The sequence below is a fragment of the Tamandua tetradactyla genome, chromosome 8 (genome assembly GCF_023851605.1).
Source record: "Tamandua tetradactyla isolate mTamTet1 chromosome 8, mTamTet1.pri, whole genome shotgun sequence".
Classification (NCBI taxonomy): Eukaryota; Metazoa; Chordata; class Mammalia; order Pilosa; family Myrmecophagidae; genus Tamandua; species Tamandua tetradactyla.
Window position 1 is genome coordinate 69,164,970 of NC_135334.1, and position 18,436 is coordinate 69,183,405.

The 18,436-nt window shown below is 38.4% G+C and overlaps 1 protein-coding gene across 2 annotated transcripts in view; it reads right to left on the reverse strand.

Moving 5' to 3' along the window:
* UVRAG (UV radiation resistance associated) overlaps positions 1-18,436 on the reverse strand; it is a 496,833-nt gene that overhangs the window by 11,640 nt on the left and 466,757 nt on the right. For both annotated transcript variants that reach the window (XM_077113538.1, XM_077113539.1), the window contains one exon: positions 18,339-18,430. In XM_077113538.1, coding sequence (XP_076969653.1) covers positions 18,339-18,430 — 92 coding nt within the window. The remainder of the gene's footprint in view (positions 1-18,338; positions 18,431-18,436) is intronic.

Here is an 18,436-nt window from a genome sequence, read left to right on the forward strand (position 1 = left end):
AGAGGGTGTGGGTTAAGAGAGCTTCTAAAAGAAAACTGACTAGGAAGGGGCAAGATTCAAACGGTTAGAGGAGTTAATTAGGTTTTAAAGAAAGTGTTAGAGGATTGCTGGATGAGAGTACCTTCTAGGCAAAAGGAACAGCATGGTCTAAGGCCTTATGTGAAGAGGGAGAATAATGATTGAGTACCCAAAAGTGACTGAAAGGAGCATGATAGAAGACAAAGCTGAAAAGGAGAACAAGGTTTAGACTACATGGAAGCCCAGAGGCCATATTTAGAATTTTTGTTCTTATCAAAATATCATTAGTGCTTTAGCCAAGGGTTTGTCTGTTATGAGACACAGTGATATATGCATTTTGGAAAGCATACCCTTGCTTCAGGTGAACAGCCTAGAGTAGGGCAAGAGTGAATGCTGGGAGTCTGCAGGCTGTGCAGTAATACAGGTAATAATTGATGGAAACTTAGACTAAAATGCAAATGAACAGATACAGACAATTGGATTAGGGAAAATCACCAGGAGTTGTTAGGGTTGGATATGGGGGTGAGAATGAAAAGGAGGAACTAGGACTAGTCCTGGCTTTCTGGCTTGGGTAAAAAGATGGATGGAGGTTACCTTTGTTAAAAAAAAAGGAGATTGGAAGACCATGCAATTTAGGGTGGTTAGAGTGGGAGACAGGTAAAAAACACAAACAAACAAAAACACAAAAAACATGGGCACACAGAATGTGCTGTAAAGATGTCCAAGAGGCAATGTGAATGCAAATCTGGTGTCAAAAAGGAGACCTGGGATGAAGATTGCTATTTGTGCCTCATTTCAACATGTTATATGTAAAATTATGGCTATAGATAAGATAACTGAGGCACGAAAAATAAAATGAGAGAAAAGAGGGCCTAGGTGTGAGCCTTAAGGATCTCTAGCATTTTATGATGAGGTAGAGGAAGAGAAGCCTGTAAATGATACAAAAAAGAGCAGACAGAGAGGAATGAAAAACCCAGGAGAGGGCTGTAGTAATAGGATTACTTTCCTAAAGCCACCTGATGCAAATGAGCCCTGATGTAAAACACGGTATCCTCAACATGGTTATAAGAGAGGCTGTACTATCTAGTCATTAAAGCAGGGGCTCTAAAACTGTTTGCCTAGGTTCAAATCCTAGCTTCTTCACTTGACAGCTGTGTCACCTTTAACACTTTTAAGTTATTTTAACCTCTCTGTGCCTTAGTTTTCTATTTGTAAAATGGAAAAGGACAATGGTCCTAATTCATAGGGCTGTTGAGAGGATTAAATGAGTTATTAAATAATATACTCAAACTGCTTGGAAGACTACCTGGTTCATAATAATATTCATTTGGTATTAACTAAAATGGTATTACTTGTTATTATTATTATATATTGTTATCTACTAGCAGAAGAATCATTGAACAATTACCATATAAAACAATCTTTAATAACTCCAAAATTGAAACACAAGGAATTATATCTAAATTCCGCTTAAGACTCATATGGAAGCAGCCAGTGATCATTCCTAACATTGCAAATACTTGCCAGCTTTTGATGGGCTAGGACCATATTTCTACAGTGGCTCTTCTTTTTTTTTTATTGTGAAAAATAACATATGCATTAAAAGCAATAAATTTCAAAGCACACCACAACAATTAGTTATAGAACAGATTTCAGAGTTTCTTATGGGTTAGAGTTCCACAATTTTACGTTTTTTTTTCTGGGTACTCCAAGACACTGGAGACTAAAAGAACTATCAATATAATTATTCAGGAACCATATTCATTTGTTAAATCCTATCTTCTCTTTAGTGACTCCACCTTCTCCCTTGACCTTTTTTAAAAAAATTACTATTTTTTTAATTGATAAGTATTATATATTCACATATCTTGTAATCATACAAATCCACAGTGGTTCTTGAAACCTAGTACAGTGCTTTAGCTAGAGAAAGAGTATATATATGTCTGCTGGTACTTACTAGCACACGCTAAAGAATCCCTCCTGAAACAACGTGGGCTTAGTATAGACTATATAAGTGGCTTTTCTGCTAATTACTCCCCTCATCCATTTAAGTATGCCCATTTATCTTCCAAAGCCTAATTACCTTCTGAAGCCCTCTTCAACCATACCAATCTAAAGAGATCTCTTTCAACTCTGAACAGCTGCACTACTTATTATACCATCCAAAAGATGCTTAATATGATCACTTGTATTTCAACACATATTTCAGTAGACATTTTTGAAATCCACATTCACTGCCTGACAATCTGCTAGGGTCTAGAAATAAAGAGATGTATACATTAAGTTTTCTATCATTAAGGAGTTCCCACTCTAGGAGAGGAGACAAAGTAAACCAACAACCAGAACATACATGGGTGCTTTGTATAAAACATATACTTTGTATACTGTAATGGAGGAGAGAACCTAGTAATGAGCTGGAGGACTCAACAGAGAAGGCTATATTTGATCAGCACCTTGAAGGATAAATGAGAGTTAATCAGGCAGCGTGGGGGTGTTTATGTGTAGGGGATGGAGAAGAGAGAGGGTGGGTGGAGAAAGAAATGAAGGGGAGAGCACTTATGGCAGAATAAAATGTAATACGTATGCAGTACACAGTGGAGCCAAGTCATATGCACCGCTGTATGTGAAGGAGCTTGTCCTCTATTTCTTGAAATCTAATCCTCCAGTTCTACAATCTAAACTTAGCCATTTCTGTACTAATTTGTTTTATGAATGAATGGATTTAATTAGTTGTACTCAAAGGGAACAATTTATGTTTCTTATTGGTAATGTGTTGAGAAACAGTCATTCAATTAATACAAAAAAAAGTTAGAAGAACACTATATACTTATAACATGAAAAAAAATAAAGCTATTTAAATAATTATACTATGAAATACCATGTAACTATTCAAATAATACCTAAAAAGCTTTTAATGGCATTAGTAAAATTCTCAAGATGTAATATTATACCAAAAAGCAGGGATCTACAATTGTAAGGATCACGCTATTCAGCCACTAGTCTTAGGTACTTGAAATGTGGTTAGTCTAATTTGAGATGTGCTATAAGTATAAAATATACACTGGTTTTAAAGAAGGGTATGAAAAAAGGAATGTAAAACCTGTTGTTAATAATTTTTAAAGTATTGGTTACATATTGATAATATTTTAGATACAGATTTTGGATTTTATTTGGGTTAAATAAAATATATTATTATTATTATTATTATTATTATTATTTATAGCTCGGATGCAGCTTCATTCAGTGTTTTAACATGATTACTTTACAATTAGGTATTATTGTGCTGTCCATTCTTGAGTTTTTGTATCTAGTCCTGTTGCACAGTCTGTATCCCTTCAGCTCCAATTACCCATTATCTTACCCTGTTTCTAACTCCTGCTGGACTCTGTTACCAATGACATATTCCAAGTTTATTCTCGAATGTCGATTCACATCATTGGGACCATACAGTATTTGTCTTTTAGTTTTTGGCTAGACTCACTCAGCATAATGTTCTCTAGGTCCATCCATGTTATTACATGCTTCATAAGTTTATCCTGTCTTAAAGCTGCATAATATTCCATCGTATGTATATACCACAGTTTGTTTAGCCACTCGTCTGTTGATGGACATTTTGGCTGTTTCCATCTCTTTGCAATTGTAAATAACGCTGCTATAAACATTGGTGTGCAAATGTCTGTTTGAGTTTTTGCCCTTAATTCCTTTGAGTAGATTCCCAGCAATGGTATTGCTGGGTTGTATGGCAATTCTATATTCAGCTTTTTGAGGAACCGCCAAACTGCCTTCCACAGTGGTTGCACCATTTGACATTCCCACCAACAGTGGATAAGTGTGCCTCTTTCACCGCATCCTCTCCAGCACTTGTCATTTTCTGTTTTGTTGATAATGGCCATTCTGGTGGGTGTGAGATGATATCTCATTGTGGTTTTGATTTGCATTTCTCTAATGGCCAGGGACATTGAGCATCTCTTCATGTGCCTTTTGGCCATTTGTATTTCCTCTTCTGAGAGGTGTCTGTTCAAGTCTTTTTCCCATTTTGTAATTAGGTTGGCTGTCTTTATGTTGTTGAGTTGAACAATCTCTTTATAAATTCTGGATACTAGACCTTTATCTGATATGTCATTTCCAAATATTGTCTCCCACTGTGTAGGCTGTCTTTCTACTTTCTTGATGAAGTTCTTTGATGCACAAAAGTGTTTAATTTTGAGGAGTTCCCATTTATTTATTTCCTTCTTCAGTGCTCTTGCTTTAGGTTTAAGGTCCATAAAACCGCCTCCAATTGTAAGATTCATAAGATATCTCCCTACATTTTCCTCTAACTGTTTTATGGTCTTAGACCTAATGTTTAGATCTTTGATCGATTTTGAGTCAACTTTTGTATAGGGTGTGAGATATGGGTCTTCTTTCATTCTTTTGCATATGGATATCCAGTTCTCTAGGCACCATTTATTGAAGAGACTGTTCTGTCCCAGGTGAGTTGGCTTGACTGCCTTATCAAAGATCAAATGTCCATAGATGAGAGGGTCTATATCTGAGCACTCTATTTGATTCCATTGGTCGATATATCTATCTTTATGCCAATACCATGCTGTTTTGACCACTGTGGCTTCATAATATGCCTTAAAGTCAGGCACCGCGACCTCCAGCTTCGTTTTTTTCCCTCAAGATACTTTCAGCAATTCGGGGCACCCTGCCCTTCCAGATAAATTTGTTTATTGGTTTTTCTATTTCTGAAAAGTAAATTGTTGGGATTTTGATTGGTATTGCATTGAATCTGTAAATCAATTTAGGTAGGAATGACATCTTAACTATATTTAGTCTTCCAATCCATGAACACGGTATGCCCTTCCATCTATTTAGGTCTTCTGTGATTTCTTTTAACAGTTTTCTGCAGTTTTCTTTATATAGGTTTTTTGTCTCTTTAGTTAAATTTATTCCTAGGTATTTTATTCTTTTAGTTGCAATTGTAAATGGAATTTGTTTCTTGATTTCTCCCTCAGCTTGTTCATTGCTAGTGTATAGAAATGCTCCAGATTTTTGAATGTTGATCTTGTAACCTGCTACTTTGCTGTACTCATTTATTAGCTCTAGTAGTTTTGTTGTGGATTTTTCCGGGTTTTCGACGTATAGTATCATATCGTCTGCAAACAGTGATAGTTTTACTTCTTCCTTTCCAATTTTGATGCCTTGTATTTCTTTTTCTTGTCTAATTGCTCTGGCTAGAACCTCCAACACAATGTTGAATAATAGTGGTGATAGTGGACATCCTTGTCTTGTTCCTGATCTTAGGGGGAACGTTTTCAATTTTTCCCCATTAAGGATGATATTAGCTATGGGTTTTTCATATATTCCCTCTATCATTTAAAGGAAGTTCCCTTGTATTCCTATCCTTTGAAGTGTTTTCAACAGGAAAGGATGTTGAATCTTGTCAAATGCCTTCTCTGCATCAATTGAGATGATCATGTGATTTTTCTGCTTTAATTTGTTGATATGGTGTATTACATTAATTGATTTTCTTATGTTGAACCATCCTTGCACACCTGGGATGAATCCTACTTGGTCATGATGAATAATTCTTTTAATGTGTTGTTGGATACGATTTGCTAGAATTTTATTGAGGATTTTTGCATCTATATTCATTAGAGAGATCGGCCTGTAGTTTTCTTTTCTTGTAATATCTTTGCCTGGTTTTGGTATGAGGGTAATGTTGGCTTCATAGAATGAGTTAGGTAGTTTTCCCTCCACTTCGATTTTTTTGAAGAGTTTGAGGAGAGTTGGTACTAATTCTTTCTGGAATGTTTGATAGAATTCACATGTGAAGCCGTCTGGTCCTGGGCTTTTCTTTTTAGGAAGCTTTTGAATGACTGCTTCGATTTCTTTATTTGTGATTGGTTTGTTGAGATCATCTATCTCTTCTTGAGTCAAAGTTGGTTGTTCATGTCTTTCCAGGAACCCGTCCATTTCCTCTAAATTGTTGTATTTATTAGCGTAAAGTTGTTCATAGTATCCTGTTATTACCTCCTTTATTTCTGTGAGGTCAGTAGTTATGTCTCCTCTTCCATTTCTGATCTTATTTATTTGCATCCTCTCTTCTTCTTCTTTTTGTCAATCTTGCTAAGGGCCCATCAATCTTATTGATTTTCTCATAGAACCAACTTCTGGCCTTATTGATTTTCTCTATTGTTTTCATGTTTTCAATTTCATTTATTTCTGCTCTAATCTTTGTTATTTCTTTCCTTTTGCTTGCTTTGGGATTAGTTTGCTGTTCTTTCTCCAGTTCTTCCAAGTGGACAGTTAATTCCTGCATTTTTGCCTTTTCTTCTTTTCTGATATAGGCATTTAGGGCAATAAATTTCCCTCTTAGCACTGCCTTTGCTGCGTCCCATAAGTTTTGATATGTTGTGTTTTCATTTTCATTCGCCTTGAGGTATTTGCTAATTTCTCTTGCAATTTCTTCTTTGACCCACTCGTTGTTTAAGAGTGTGTTGTTGAGCTTCCACGTATTTGTGAATTTTCTGGCACTCCGCCTATTATTGATTTCCAACTTCATTCCTTTATGATCCGAGAAAGTGTTGTGTATGATTTCAATCTTTTTAAATTTGTTAAGACTTGCTTTGTGACCCAGCATATGGTCTATCTTTGAGAATGATCCATGAGCACTTGAGAAAAAGGTGTATCCTGCTATTGTGGGATGTAATGTCCTATAAATGTCTGTTAAGTCTAGCTCATTTATAGTAATATTCAGATTCTCTATTTCTTTATTGATCCTCTGTCTAGATGTTCTGTCCATTGATAAGAGTGGTGAATTGAAGTCTCCAACTATTATGGTATATGAGTCTATTTCCCTTTTCAGTGTTTGCAGTGTATTCCTCACGTATTTTGAGGCATTCTGGTTCGGTGCGTAAATATTTATGATTGTTATGTCTTCTTGTTTAATTGTTCCTTTTATTAGTATATAGTGTTCTTCTTTGTCTCTTTTAACTGTTTTACATTTGAAGTCTAATTTGTTGGATATTAGTATAGCCACTCCTGCTCTTTTCTGGTTGTTATTTGCATGAAATATCTTTTCCCAACCTTTCACTTTCAACCTATGTTTATCTTTGGGTCTAAGATGTGTTTCCTATAGACAGCATATAGAAGGATCCTGTTTTTTAATCCATTCTGCCAATATGTCTTTTGATTGGGGAATTCAGTCCATTAACATTTAGTGTTATTACTGTTTGGATAATATTTTCCTCTACCATTTTGCCTTTTGTATTATATATATCATATCTGATTTTCCTTCTTTCTACACTCTTCTCCATACCTCTCTCTTCTGTCTTTTTGTATCTGACTCTAGTGCTCCCTTTAGTATTTCTTGCAGAGCTGGTCTCTTGGTCACAAATTCTCTCAGTGACTTTTTGTCTGAGAATGTTTTAATTTCTCCCTCATTTTTGAAGGACAATTTTGCTGGATATAGAAGTCGGTTGGCAGTTTTTCTCTTTTCGTAATTTAAATATATCATCCCACTGTCTTCTAGCTTCCATGGTTTCTGCTGAGAAATCTACACATGGTCTTATTGGGTTTCCCTTGTATGTGATGGATTGTTTTTCTCTTGCTGCTTTCAAGATCCTCTCTTTCTCTTTGACCTCTGACATTCTAACTAGTAAGTGTCTTGGAGAACGCCTATTTGGGTCTAATCTCTTTGGGGTGCGCTGTACTTCTTGGATCTGTAATTTTAGGTCTTTCATAAGAGTTGGGAAATTTTCAGTGATAATTTCTTCCATTAGTTTTTCTCCTCCTTTTCCCTTCTCTTCTCCTTCTGGGACACCCACAACACGTATATTTGTGTGGTTCATATTGTCCTTGAGTTCCCTGATACCCTGTTCAAATTTTTCCATTCTTTCCCCGATAGTTTCTGTTTCTTTTTGGAATTCAGATGTTCCATCCTCCAAATCACTAATTCTATCTTCTGTCTCTTTAAATCTATCATTGTAGGCATCCATTGTTTTTCCATCTTTTTCTACTTTATCCTTCACTTCCATAAGTTCTGTGATTTGTTTTTTCAGTTTTTCTATTTCTTCTTTTTGTTCAGCCCATGTCTTCTTCATGTCCTCCCTCAATTTATCGATTTTGTTTTTGAAGAGGTTTTCCATTTCTGTTCGTATATTCAGCATTAGTTGTCTCAGCTCCTGTATCTCATTTGAACTATTGGTTTGTTCCTTTGACTGGGCCATATTCTCAATCTTCTGAGCGTGGACAGTTATCTTCTGCTGGCGTCTGGGCATTTAGTCAGATTTCCCTGGGTGTCAGACCCAACAAGGTTGTAAGATTTTTCTGTGAAATCTCTGGGTTCCGTTTTTCTTATCCTGCCCAGTAGGTGGCGCTCGTGGCACACGTTTGTCTCACGTGTTTGGAAGGGATACCCCCGGTCACCGTTCTCCGCAGCCTGGGGATTTCCGATCCAATTCTCTCAGTTGGTCCGGGGGGCCGCGCGTGGTGGGGGCGTCAGCCGCCGCGGCTTGAGAGGACCCTGTGGCTCCTTTATTAATTCCCCTATTGGTGTTTGGTTGGACCCAGTCCCTGCCACTGTTGGAAATACCCTCCTCTCCCTGGAGGGGTGTCGGTTGCCGGCCGCAGCGGCCCAGGGAATTCGCCACCGGACCAGGAAGCCGGCCGCGGGGGAGGGGCGTCGGTCGCCAGCCGCCGCAGCCTGGGGAATTCGCCACCGGACCAGGAAGCCACCCGCGGGGGAGGGGCGCCGGTTGCCGGCCACCACGGCTTGGGTAGCCCTCTGATCTGAGACTCGTAGCTGGTCCAGGAAGCTGCCCGCAAAAGAGGGGCGCCGGCTGCCGCGGCCTGGGAAACTTGCCTCTCCGAGACTCTCAGCCGGCCCGGGAAGGAGGGAGGGAGCCGCCAGCTGCCGCTGTTCCGGGAATTGCACGCCGCTCGGGGATCTCACCGCAGCAGAGTCTCACAGTCAGTCTAGCCAGTCCAGACTGGGGTACGCTGTGTGTCCATTCCCTGCCGTGGCCCCGGGAGCTGTTTCTGTTCACCTAGTAGTTGCTCTGGAGGAGGAACTAAGACGCCGTACCTTACTAAGCCAGTATCTTGGCTCCTCTCCCCAAAATATATTATTAAAATCAGCTTATCTGTTTCTTTTTACCTTTTTAAATGCAGGCTTCAGAAAATTTAAATTTACATATGTCATTCATACTGCACTTCAACTGGATGGCACTGGTACAGATACGAGCTCCACTATATAAGAAATACACAGAAAACCAGTAGTTTTTGTCCCTGGATTGTGGGCCTATTGTTTCTACCTGATTTATTTCACATTTTCCAAATTTTATTTGCCTAGCATGCATTATTTTATAATCAAAAGGAATAGATAAAAATAAACAAGATACAAACAAAACAAAGAGAAAAAGATCTTAATGTGATTCAAGGAATTGGTTGCCAGAGTGGAGACAAGAAGCCAGGGGATGTCCAAATGATTTTTTGTCACTGGTTAGCACACAAAGGATGTTGACCAGCTGTTCTCCATCCTGACTGGAGACAGAAAAAAGCGGAAATGGGTGTTAACCGCAGGAGGGGGCCTGTAAGTTAAATATAGGGAAGAATTTCCTGAAGCGAGGGTGTTTAAACACTAGAATGAGTTATGGAAGAAGTCTGGTCCCCCAAGGTCTTTTAAAATACTGCAGATACCCATATGCCTTCTGTGTTCCTGTCTAGAGGCAAGGAGATGACTTGTTACAGTTCCTTCTAAAATAGCTATCTTAGAGTAAATAACCCCATCAAAACTTTATTTTTTGTTTATTTTTGACTAGGCTTCACTTTTCATATTAGAGATGCCAGCCTGCAAGAAATAAAGTCTATATGATACAGCTACCTTAAGTAGACCTCTTGAGACTTCAAAGACAATGTCATTAGATTTAAAAATAAAAGCTAAAGTCAGCTAAACAACATGTTTTTAAGTCCCTCAGGGGTCAGCTGATAGAATTCAGCATAAGCGTGATGGAGGGAAGGAAAGAGGGCTTGTTTTTAAAAAGTTAGGCCTTTTCAAGATTTTAATACTGCTTCATTTTTTTTTGCATGGGCAGGCACCGGGAAACGAACTCAGGTTTTCGGCATGGCAGGCGAGAACTCTCCCACTGAGCCACCGTGGCCGCCCAATATTGATTCATTTTTAAAGGTAAATGGTAAATACCATTACCTTGTGTTTTTAAAGCAAGTAGAGTGGGCTCATTTGTTCTAGATTTTTATTATTCTTGGTTTACTGAGAAAACTTTTTCCTAAAATGTATAAAGTTCTTAGATCTTCCCTTCCCCTCTCCTGTACCTTCTTCCTTTCCTCTCCCCCCACTTTTGTTCCTTCCTTCATTTCTTAAAGCTGTTGAGAATTCTATTTACAAAAAGAAATGGAAGACTAGATCAGAAATAGGTTAGCAGAAGCACCATTTGGAGGTTTTACTATTAAAGTGGGATGACATATAAAACCACCAGTTGCATCTCCCAAAGTCACATCATTAAACACTAGAAGGGATCTAGAGAAATATTCTAGCCTGCTGCAAAATAGTCAGTCACTGAGGAAGATGCATTCTTTTGGGAAATGGCACACCTGCGTCCTAAAACATCAAGTAAGTTAGTCCAGGGTTGACCTCCATCAGTGTAGTAGACTGCCCACTAAAGTTGGGTCCCGGGCTCTATGTTCTATATGGCATTGGGAGTGAAAATTATACAGGAATACTTTTGCAAGTCATCTCCAAAATATTTAATTTGTCTCATCTATCCATTTTGATTATTTACTAAACAACTGTCAACAAAGCAAAGCCAGGGACAAATGTAACACTTTGGAATATTCCTTGGTTTCTTGAACAGTGCTATTTGCAAAGGAGAAAATGAACTGTCAATTGCACAAATATGTAATAATAATAATTTGCATAATGTTTTTTAGTTTATAAACCACTTTGAGATACATTATCTCATTTGTTCTACACAATTATGCTTGGGAAACAGGACTAGTGCTACTCATTTTACTGCAAAAACTAATACTTAGAACTACTGAAAATTAAGTCACATATCTGAAATTGGAACACACATTTTCTTTTTTTTAATTAATTAATTTTTTTATTCAACATAACATACAAACACAAACATTCTTACCATCGTTATTTTAAACGGTTGCTTACTGAAAAATCAGAGGAACTGAGTCCGAGTTTAAAAAAAGTTTACTGTCCCAGGGCAAGGTTCCTGGGTCCAGGTGCTCAGGGTGCGGGCTGGGGAAGTCGCGCCCCCCTGGGGGTGGTGGGGCTAGATATAGGCTAGCTAGTAGGGGTGCTGACGATGCCTACGGGGCCTCCTCTGGTAGGTTAGGAGTTTCACGCGCTTTAGGGTGGGGGGCATAGCTACGGGCCTTGGCTGGGGGGCATAACTATGGGCCGTGCGCAGTGGGCATAGGTGCGGGCTGTGTGCAGTGAGGGTCCTTTGTTTGTCAGGCCAGGTACTGTTTGGCTGAGTTTGAACAGCTGTATGCCCGGATGTGCACTAGTTTTAGTTCAGGTGGGGGCCTTCTAGCCAGAGGCTACCGGGCCAGGCCTTACAACCATATGATCATTCCATTCTTGATATATAATGAATAACTCACAATATCATCACATAGTTGTATATTCATCATAATCATTTCTTAGAACATTTGCATCAATTCAGAAAAAGAAATAAAAATAAAACAGGAAAATTCATACATACCATACTCCTTACCCCTCCCTTTCATTGATCACTAGCATTTCAATCTACTAAATTTGTTTTAACATTTCTTCCCCCTATTATTTATTCATTTTTAATCCATATGCTTTACTCGTCTGTCGATAAGGTAGATAAAAGGAGCATTAGACACAAGGTTTTCACAATCACATAGTCACATTGTGAAAGGTGTATCATTATACAATCATCTTCAAGAAACATGGCTACTGGAACACAGCTCTACATTTCAGGCAGTTTCCTCCAGCCTCTCTGTTACACCTTCACTATATAATGGTGATTTATATATAATGTGTAAGAATAACCTCCAGGATAACCTCTCGACTCTGTTTGGAATCTCTCAGTCACTGACACTTTATTTTGTCTCATTTAGCTCTTCCCCCTTTTGGTTGAGAAGGTTTTCTCAATTCCTTGATGCTGAGTCCCAGCTCATTCTAGGATTTCTGTTCCACACTGCCAGGAAGATCCACACCCCTGAGAGTCATGTCCCATGTAGAGAGGGGGAGGGCAGTGAATTTGCTTGTCTTGTTGGCTGAGTGAGAGAGAGAGGCCACATCTGAGCAACAAAAGAGGTTCTTACACCTAATTTTAAGTAGGCTTAGCCTTTTTTTTGAGGATAAGTTTCATAGGAAGAAACCCTAAAAATCGAGGGCTTGGCCTATTGATTTCAAGCCCTTGATCTTAAGGCTTTTTCTTGTGAAGCTTATTTATGAAGTGTAGAACATAGGCCTACCTATAGTTATGCCTAAGAGTTACTCCAGAGGACCTCTTTTGTTACTCAGATGTGGCCTCTCTCTAAGCCCAACTCTGCAAGAAAAATCATTGCCCTCCCCTACTACGCGGGACATGACATCTAGGGGTGAAGGCTCTCTGGCAGCATGGGATATGACTCCCAGGCATGAACCTGGTCCTGGCACCATGGGATTGACAATGCCTTCCTGACCAAAAAGGGGAAAAGAGTTGAGGCAAATGAGGTATCAGGGGCTGAGAGAATTCAAATAGAGTCAAAGGGCTATTCTCGAGACTATTCTTATGTAAGCTTCAGCTAGATATTACTATTTACTATGTTTTTCCAAACCCCAGTCAAGACCATCCCTGCCAACCCTAAAGAACATCTGGGGCTCTATGTGAGATTCCATAAAGGTTCCATGCACATTGATTACTTTTCAGAGACCTAAAACCTCCTGATGGGTTCCTAGGTCAGATGAGTCCTGAAACCCAGAGGGGCCAGCCTCTCCAGAACATCAACTCACCCCATCCCCCATTCCATATAATCGATAGCTCTTTCCAACATGAAAAAGTGAGAATGGGCATAGCCCAAATACCCCTAAAGATTGGAGAAAGAGCAAAGGAGGAGGTGGAGTTATAACAGTGAAGACAGGATTTAACAAATGAGTATGACTGCTGAATCATCATATTAATATTTCTTTTAGTCTCCAGTATCTTGGAGGATCTAAAAGAAAAAAACTAAAATTGTGGAACTGTAACCCATATAAAATTCTGAAATCTGTTCTATAACTAATTGCTGTGGTGTACTCTGAAATTTATTGCTTTTTTGTATATATGTTATTTTTCACAATTAAAAAAAAGAGCACAGGGTGGTGTGACGGTGGCTCAGGTGACAGAATTCTCAACTGCATGCTGGAGACACGGTACCTGCCCATGTAAAAAAAAGTAATAATAAAAAGAACATGAACCATTATTTAAAAATGTGCACTAGAACCATATTCTATATCTATGTTTGTACAGAGATGATTGTAGATTTTTAAGGAAAAACAAAATACGTATAACAAAGAATGGATTTAATTTTTAAAACATAGTCAGTAAATCCCCTTCCAACATGAAAAAGGTAGAATGAACACAGACCAAATACCCCTAAAGAGTGAGAGAGAATTCAAAGGTGATAGTGAGTTACACAGAGATGGTAGGGTTTAACAAATGAGTATGATTGCTGAATCATTAAATTGATATTTATTTTAGTGTCCAGTATAAAGTAAAAACCAAAAATTGTGGAACTGTAATCCATACCAAACTCTTGACATCTGCTCTACAACTAATTGTTAAAATGTGCTTTAAAATTTACTACTTTTCTGTATATATGTTATTTTTCACAAAAAAGAAGAAAAAAGTTGATTGTGATGGTAAAAAAAAAAAAAAAGAAATTTCTTCTAGCCTCCAGCTGGAGCAGCTAGAAGGAAAAATCTGAGATGATGGAATGGTAGCCCATGCCAAACTTCGGGATTTGTTCTGTAACTACTTGTTGAAGAGGGCTTTGAAAATTATTGTCTTTTTTCTTTCTTTGCTTGGTATATATATTATATTATACAAGAGAAAAAGTAAAAAAAAAGTCAGTAATTATGATTCATTTACTCATTAATATTTATAATAATAGTTACCATTTATTGAGTACTTCTATGTCCCAGGCTGTATGCCAGGTAACATTACACATTTAATCCTTATGGTAATTCTTTCAGGGCTGCCCTATTATCCTCATTTTATAGATAAGAGGACTGAGGCAGCTAGTTCAATTTGCCTGTGGTCACAGAGACAGTTAAGTGGTGGAGTTGTATTCAAATCCATAGTCTTTACTCTTTCCACTCAACTATGCTGTCTCTCAATCTTTGGTCAACAGTTCCTTAACCCATTCTCTCCTATCTCCCAATCTCCACATATTCAAAACCTTCTTGTGCTCTAGGCCCATTCAAATGCTATCTCCTTAGTGAAGGCTTATCCAATGATTCCCCCAAACCCCTCATTCCAAGTAATTTATTTATTTTTCTTAGGCACTTCACACTTTCTATTTTATATTATACATTGTTTGTTCTTAGTTCATTGCCTTGATTAGACTGTAAACTCCTTGAATGCAATTTCAAAGACCATATTCAATACCTAGAACAGGACACATGGCTCATTCATTCACTCACATGCTCATCACTTACCAAATACCTGCCTTACTAGTAAGCAGACTACTGCCACAGGGATAAGTAGATGTGATCCCCAGCCCCAAGCTTCTTACCTAGTGGGTAAGACTTGGTGGGAAAAGTGAGCCTAAGAAACCTAGGAAATACATACTTATCTCTGTATCCAACACTGTGCTTGTTGAGTGAGTCTTTCAAATCACTCTTGTTGATTTTCACAGAGAACCAACTTCTGGTTTTGTTGACCTTCTTGATTGTTTTCATGTTCTCAATTTCATTTATTTTTGCTCTAATCTTCATTATTTCTTCCCTTTTGCTTGCATTGGGGTTAGTTTGCTGTTCTTTCTCTAGTCCTTACAAGTGAACAGTTAATTTCTCGATTTTTGCTCTTTCTTCTTTTTTGATATAGGCATTTAGGGCAAACAGATTTCCCTCTCAGCACTGCCTTTACTGCATCTCATAAATTTTGATATGTTGTGTCTTCATTTTCATTTTCCTCGAGGTATTTACTGATTTCTCTTGTAATTTCTTCCTTGACCCACTGGTTGTCTAAGAGTGTGTTGTTGAGCCTCTACATATTTGTGAATTTTCTGGCACTCTGCCTATTATTGATTTCTAATTTCATTCCTTTATGATCTGAGAAAGTGTTTTGCATGATTTCAATCTTTTTAAATTTATTGAGACTTGCTTTGCGACTCAGCATATGGTCTATCCTTGAAAATGATTCATGAGCACTTGAGAAAAAGGTATATCCCTCTGTTGTACACTGTAATATTCTAGAAATGTCTGTTAAGTCTAGCTCATTTATTGTATTATTCAAATTCTCTGTTTCTTTATTGATCCTCTGTCTAGATGTTCTGTCCATTGATGAGAGTGGGGAATTGAAGTCCCCAACTGTTATGGTAGATGTTTCTATCTCTCTTTTCAGTGTTTGCCTCATGTATTTTGGAGCATTCTAGCTCAGTGCATAAATATTTATGATCGTTATATCTTCTTGTTTAATTGTTCCTTTTATTAATACAGTGTCCTTCTTTTAACTGTTTTCCATTTGAAGTCTAATTTGTTGGATATTAGTATAGCTACTCCTGCTCTTTTCTGATTGTTATTTGCATGAAATATCTTTTCCCAATCTTTCACTTTCAACCTATGTTTATACTTGGGTCTAAGATGTGTTTTCTGTAGACAGCATACAGATGGGTCCTGTTGTTTAATCCATTCTGCCAATCTATGCTTTTTGATTGGGGAGTTTAATCCATTAATATTTAGTGTTATTACTGTACGGGCAGTACTTTCTTTTACCATGTTACCTTTTGGATTTTATATGTCATATCTAATTTTCCTTCTTTTTATCTTTACTTTTAGTCTTCATTTCTACACTCTTCTCCCACCTCTCTCTCCTGTTTTTTTGTATCTATCTCTAGTGCTCCCTTTAGTATTTCTTGCAGAATCAGTCTCTTGGTCACAAATGCTCTCAGGGATTTTTTTGACTGAAAATGTTTTAATTTCTCCATCATTTTTAAAGGACAATTTTGCTGGATATAGAATTCCTGGTTGGCCATTTTTCTCTTTCACTAATTTAAATATATCATCCCACTGTCTTCTCACCTCCATGGTTTCTGCTGAGAAATCTATGCATAGTCTTATTGGGCTTCCCTTGTATGTGATGGATTGCTTTTCTCTTACTGCTTTCAAGATTCTCTCTTTCTCTTTGACCTCTGACATTCTGATTAGTAAGTGTCTTGGAGTATGTCTATTTGGATCTATTCTCTTTGGGGTACGCTGCACTTCTTGGATCTGTAATTTTAAGTCTTTCATAAGAGTTGGGAAATTTTCAGTGATAATTTCCTCCATTAGTTTTTCTCCTCCTTTTCCCTTCTCTTCTCCTTCTGGGACACCCACAACACGTATATTTGTGCACTTCATATTGTCCCTCAATTCCCTGAGTCCCTGCTCATATTTTTCCCTATAGTTTCTGTTACTTGTCGGATTTCAGATGTTCCGTCCTCCAGTTCACTAATCCTATCTTCTGCCTCTCGAAATCTACCATTGTAGGTTTCCATTGCTTTTTTCATCTCTTCTACTGTGTCTTTCATTCCCATAAGTTCTGTGATTTGTGTTTTCAGACTTTCAGTTTCTTCTTTTTGTTCATTCCTTGCCTTCTTTATATCCTCCCTCAATTCACTGATTTGATTTTTGATGAGGTTTTCCATGTCTACTAGAACATTCTGAATTAATTGTTTCAACTCCTGTATCTCATTTGAATTGGTTTGTTCCTTTGACTGGGCCATATCTTCAATTTTCCTAGTATGATTTTTTATTTTTTGTTGGCTTCTAGGTATTTAATTACCTTAATTAGTTTATTCTGGAGATTGTTTCCGCTTTTTTTACCTAGGATTTTCTTGCTGGACATCTTTGCTGTCTATCTGTTCTTGTTGTTTCTTGCCCTGCCTGTATGGTGCCATATTTTCCCCCCTTAGGAGGGCCTACTTAGGTTTTATAGACCCCAGATTTTTCCAGCCCAAATTGGCCTCCTGTCAGGAGGAAAGAGTCACTTGTGTCAGTTTTCCCTGAGGGTGAGACCCAGCAGATTGAGAGGCTTTCCTATGAAAATTCTGGGGTCTGCATTTTTCCTATCCTGTCTAGTATGTGGTGCAGCCTTGCAGCTGATTCCAAAGAGCAGTCAATCATAGAAACAGCCACCAAAATGAAAGAGAAAAATCTTTTTCAGAGCAGGACCCCCATTTCTCAGGTTTGGCAATCAAGAGCTTAAGTTGGTACGTTGCACTGTGTATCACCAGGTCCTCTGTGCCCCCTTCTTTCCTTCAGGGCCCAGACCTTTTCAAATCCAAAACAACCTGTTTTTGTTGTTGTTGTTTTTTTACTTTTTCCGTCAGCCCTGCCCCCTCTGTTCAGGGGCAAAAACCAGCGACCTCTGCTTTTACTCGAGGTTCAGCTGAGCTGGGGGCCTATTTTTAGTAGTCAGAGTTGGTTAATTAATTCCACAAATGCAATTTGGTTGCACTCAGCCCCTGCTGCTGGTAAATTCTTTCCTTTCCCCTCTGGGAAGCAGCCTATGGGGGAAGGGCGCCGACCGCTGTGACTTGGGGAATTCACGGTTCTGGGTGGGCTCGCAACTGGTCCAGCTGGTGTAGACTGGTGTAGGCTCTGTGTCTGGTCACTGATGTGGTCCTAGCAGTTATTTTGTACTGTTCCTGGACATTTATTAGCTGCTCTGGAGGGCAAACTAAATCCCACATATCACTAAGCCACCATCTTGGCCCCTACCTGCTTTAATTTTTGTCTCCGTTCTTCCCTTAACTCTTACGAATCTCTCATGCTCATTTTATACTTACGCCCTTAGCTAGTTCTTTGGAACAGTCTTAGGGGTTCCATTTTTCAGTCTCTGCTTCCGCAACACACTCAAGGATTCCATGCCCAGCGAATCCCATAATGTTCATACAAGATCCCAAGAATGCTTCACTCTCCTTAGCCAGACAGGAGCTTAGAACTACATAAGAATGATGGTTTCCAATTTTTTCTTCAGATATCTCATTAAAGAAGAAAATCCAGAAGGCAGGTGTGGAGCAAGGTGGCAGTCAGGATAAGCTTCTCAGGATCATTACCCATATTACAGTTTCTGATTATCAGAGAAAAAGATACTCACCACCTGACCATTAGTCCATGCTCCATGAAGTTTTTCAGGTTGGGAAGGGTTTGCCTCAAGTCTGGAGTCCCTAGTCCATGTTGATATCTTAGCTGCAA